General features: G+C 43.5%; 1 protein-coding gene across 1 annotated transcript in view; it reads right to left on the bottom strand.

Moving 5' to 3' along the window:
• Nucleotides 1-2944, bottom strand: part of pax10 (paired box 10) — a 4931-nt gene extending 1987 nt beyond the window's left edge. The window contains exons 1-4 of the mRNA XM_035667589.1: nucleotides 2737-2944; nucleotides 2355-2549; nucleotides 556-638; nucleotides 308-464 (exon numbers count right to left, since the gene is read on the bottom strand). Of these exons, the coding sequence (XP_035523482.1) occupies nucleotides 308-464; nucleotides 556-638; nucleotides 2355-2549; nucleotides 2737-2842 (541 nt within the window). The 5' untranslated portion in view covers nucleotides 2843-2944. The remainder of the gene's footprint in view (nucleotides 1-307; nucleotides 465-555; nucleotides 639-2354; nucleotides 2550-2736) is intronic.
• Nucleotides 2945-3274: the final 330 nt, after the last annotated feature.

Raw genomic sequence — 3274 nt, 5'->3', positions numbered from 1 at the left:
ACACACACACACACACACGTGATGGGAAGATCTCGCAGTGGAAATGTTGTAATATAGATGCGTTCTAATGGAGAAACTCTTAATGGTTTTCCTGCCTGCAAAATGTCAAGCAGGGGAGCTCTGAGGGAGGTTTATAATTATAAACTAGTAAAATATTTCTGTCACCAAATATATAAATCATAGAGCAAATGCAAACTCTTGCTTTAGGTATCGCTGATGTGCTGTATGAATGAGCCAATTAACATAAATATTGTAATTATTACTAGAATTAAACATCCATCTTGCAGCAAGGTGACCTGCTGTTTACCTGAACTGCTGCCGTGCTGCTGATGATAGACAGATGTGTTGAAGGAAGTGGTCAGAGGGGCTTGGCTCTGTGAACAGGAAGTTACGCCCCCTGACCTCCTTTGATTGCGCAGCTTCTCCTCCCTCCTCCACTTGGCTCTTCGGTTTGAGAACCACACCTGTCAATCAAAGAGTTCTCTTCATCATGAGACTGCTGCATCCTGTTAGAGGTTGAGCATCAGGGTTATACACATTAAGAGAGCTCCTTACCTGTATCCTGGCCTCTGGTAAATCAATCTTGTTTGCCAATCTCTCCCTTGCAAAGACATCTGGGTAATGTGTCCTCTCAAACTCTGTGGAAGAAATTAACTAATGTCAAACACACAGTGTGAGTCATAATCGAGGATGATGGGAAGACTGGAGAGCAGCTCGTCTGATAACCCTTGCTGTGCGCTGGTAACATGTTTTGCATTTGCATGTATTTTAATGTGAAAAGAAAAATCACGATTGAAGCAGATTTATATGAAAATTAATCTTAATCACTCGCTAATTATCGGGTATCTGACAGATACTAACCTGAATATCAGGTAATTATTGCTCATGATCAGCATCACAAATTATCTTGCCATGGGACATACAGATCCAGGAAGCTGAGATGTATCCTTACAACCATATTTGAAATATTTATCTGTTGCACTTTGTATAAATTATTTAACATTATGGAACATGCAGAAAGTTCAAATGAAAGGACTCAAGTTGAGACGCTGCCTAAGCACTTAGGCTGACTAAAACTAAAGTGAAGACTAAAAATGCTTTATGTTTTCATTTTGTCATCATTTATTCTCTTAAGTCTCACTCATCAGCATAAACATTTTTTTTAAAATGATCAGTATCTGGTACACTGACTTACAGCATACAGCAAACACGGAGGCTGGAGCTAAGTTAATTCTTTTAAACAACAACTGAGACTTTCTGTATCAGAGTATCGTTCCTCATTGTGGCAGTTAATTTATAGTTGACAAACTGCTGACATTTTTGTCGTTGACAAGTCGAAACGAGAATATGCCTCACCCTCTAACTGACAGTCTGAGTCATCCTAATGAACTCTGAAGTTTCAGGTCTAGTAATGGAGACGTCCTTACAGATTTAACTGTCTGCACTTATGATGTTAGTTTAGCATGTCAATAAAGTCAAGAGACAGACTTGGTTACATATGAAAAGACAGCAGGATGAGTGATTATATATATTTTGTTTAATATAAATAGCTGAGAATATAATATCAACAGATTACCAGCACTGTGAATAAGTAAAGACTAAAGTTCACACTGGTGACACATGGTTAACAAATCCATATTGCACAAAGATAATGCTGGCTCTATGAATTAAGTCTGTCTCACAAATTGTTATAATTGGCTTGGTTATAATTGGCGTCTGTGTCAACACATGATTGTTATTGTGCCTTGGCCGTGCACTGAGGTCAGCGTACCTCATTAATGTCATTTGCACAGAGTGACCACACTGATACATTTCCACTCGGCTGCACAGTGGACATTGCGTCCTTATTTAGCTCAAGGGCCTGCTGCAGCCATATCCAGTCAAGGGTGGCTTTCTGATCCCTCTCAGCGGATATCAGGGCTACGAGGGCCAGATCTCACTGCGTAATACAGCCACAGTAATGATGCATTATCAAAACACTGCTGTACACGCTGCCAGAGGCTTTTTGGAGGAGATCAGGAATATTTGTGGACCTAAGATTCTGGATCATTTGCATCTGGAAGTTATCATCGGTGGCAATCCTTGTCTCTTTCTAGTGTTTAATGTACCTTAGATCAGTAATCAGGCACTTTACCCGATAAACAGCCTGATTTTTTCCGTGTGAGTCTTCTGGTATTTACCAAAAGTCTGTAAAAAAGGTGCAAAGACTATAATCCAATAACAAAGGTGTTGGCAGGGGAAAAAAGCAGCAGGATAAGCTGCGTCATGACACGCTTTGGTCTGGCTCGTGCCCATCGAGGGCAGCGATTGGCTGAAAAGCAAAGAGAGCGCTGTGCGTGCTTGTATGGCCTGACCTTTCTCCAGAGCCTCGATCTGCTCCTGTGTGAAGCTGGTCCTGTTCCTCTGCAGCTTCCTCTTGAGCTGCAGCCTCAGCTGAGACTCCTCGCCCTCGTCCCTCTCCACGGGGACTCCTCCCCCTCTGCCCGTTCCCCCTCCCCCTGCCTCTCCCCCCATGCTGCCCTCGGTGTCCAGCAGACAGCCCTCAGACACTGGCAGAGAGGAAGGTGACAAAAGAGATGTGGGAGTGTCAAGAGAATTCGTACCACGGAGCGTCACAGCTTAGAATAACGGCGAGATTCATGCTTTGAACTGACAGGAAGTTGGTGAGACAGCCACAAGTGCCAAATTTAACTGATCATCTGTGAGCATTGACGTGTGTTGAGAATTTCCCCTCACCTGTGCTGTGTTGTGTCTGAACGCTGGTGGGGTCATGGTACCAGTTGTTAGGCCCACTCCAGTTTGAGCCGCTCTGCAGGTTCAGCATGGTTAACTTCTCATACATACTACGAGTGTCCAAACTACCATGAAGAGAAATAAAGGAGTCCTGTCCTGTGCGTGTCCGCCCTGTTTACTGTCACCTTTGGCTGCTCTCTCCCTCCTTCGATCCTCCTTCCTACTGGAGGGTGGAAGAGGAGGAGAAGAAGAAGGAGGGGTTCATATCGCATGAGTTCACACATGGTTGGCATTGTGGTGAATTAGCCTCATGATGACAGACAGAAATGGAGTTAGTTACATGCCCGCTGTCGTAACGTGTGTGTGTTATACATTGGTATGCTAGTATACCATGGGGAGGTAAGGTACATTAGAACCCACTTTGAAAGCCATGACATTTATTATGCTACTTGCTTTTAGCTCTATCTTTGCTGGCGAGCCCAAGCATCCATGCACACACGTATGCATGAAAAGACATTTATATGTAGCCACGAACTGGCAT

This window comes from Morone saxatilis, unplaced genomic scaffold (assembly GCF_004916995.1).
Source record: "Morone saxatilis isolate NCDOM2014 unplaced genomic scaffold, NCSU_SB_2.0 Contig1, whole genome shotgun sequence".
In the NCBI taxonomy this organism is placed as follows: domain Eukaryota; kingdom Metazoa; phylum Chordata; class Actinopteri; family Moronidae; genus Morone; species Morone saxatilis.
Note: the sequence above shows the minus strand (reverse complement) of the source record. Positions and strands in the feature narration are given on the sequence as shown.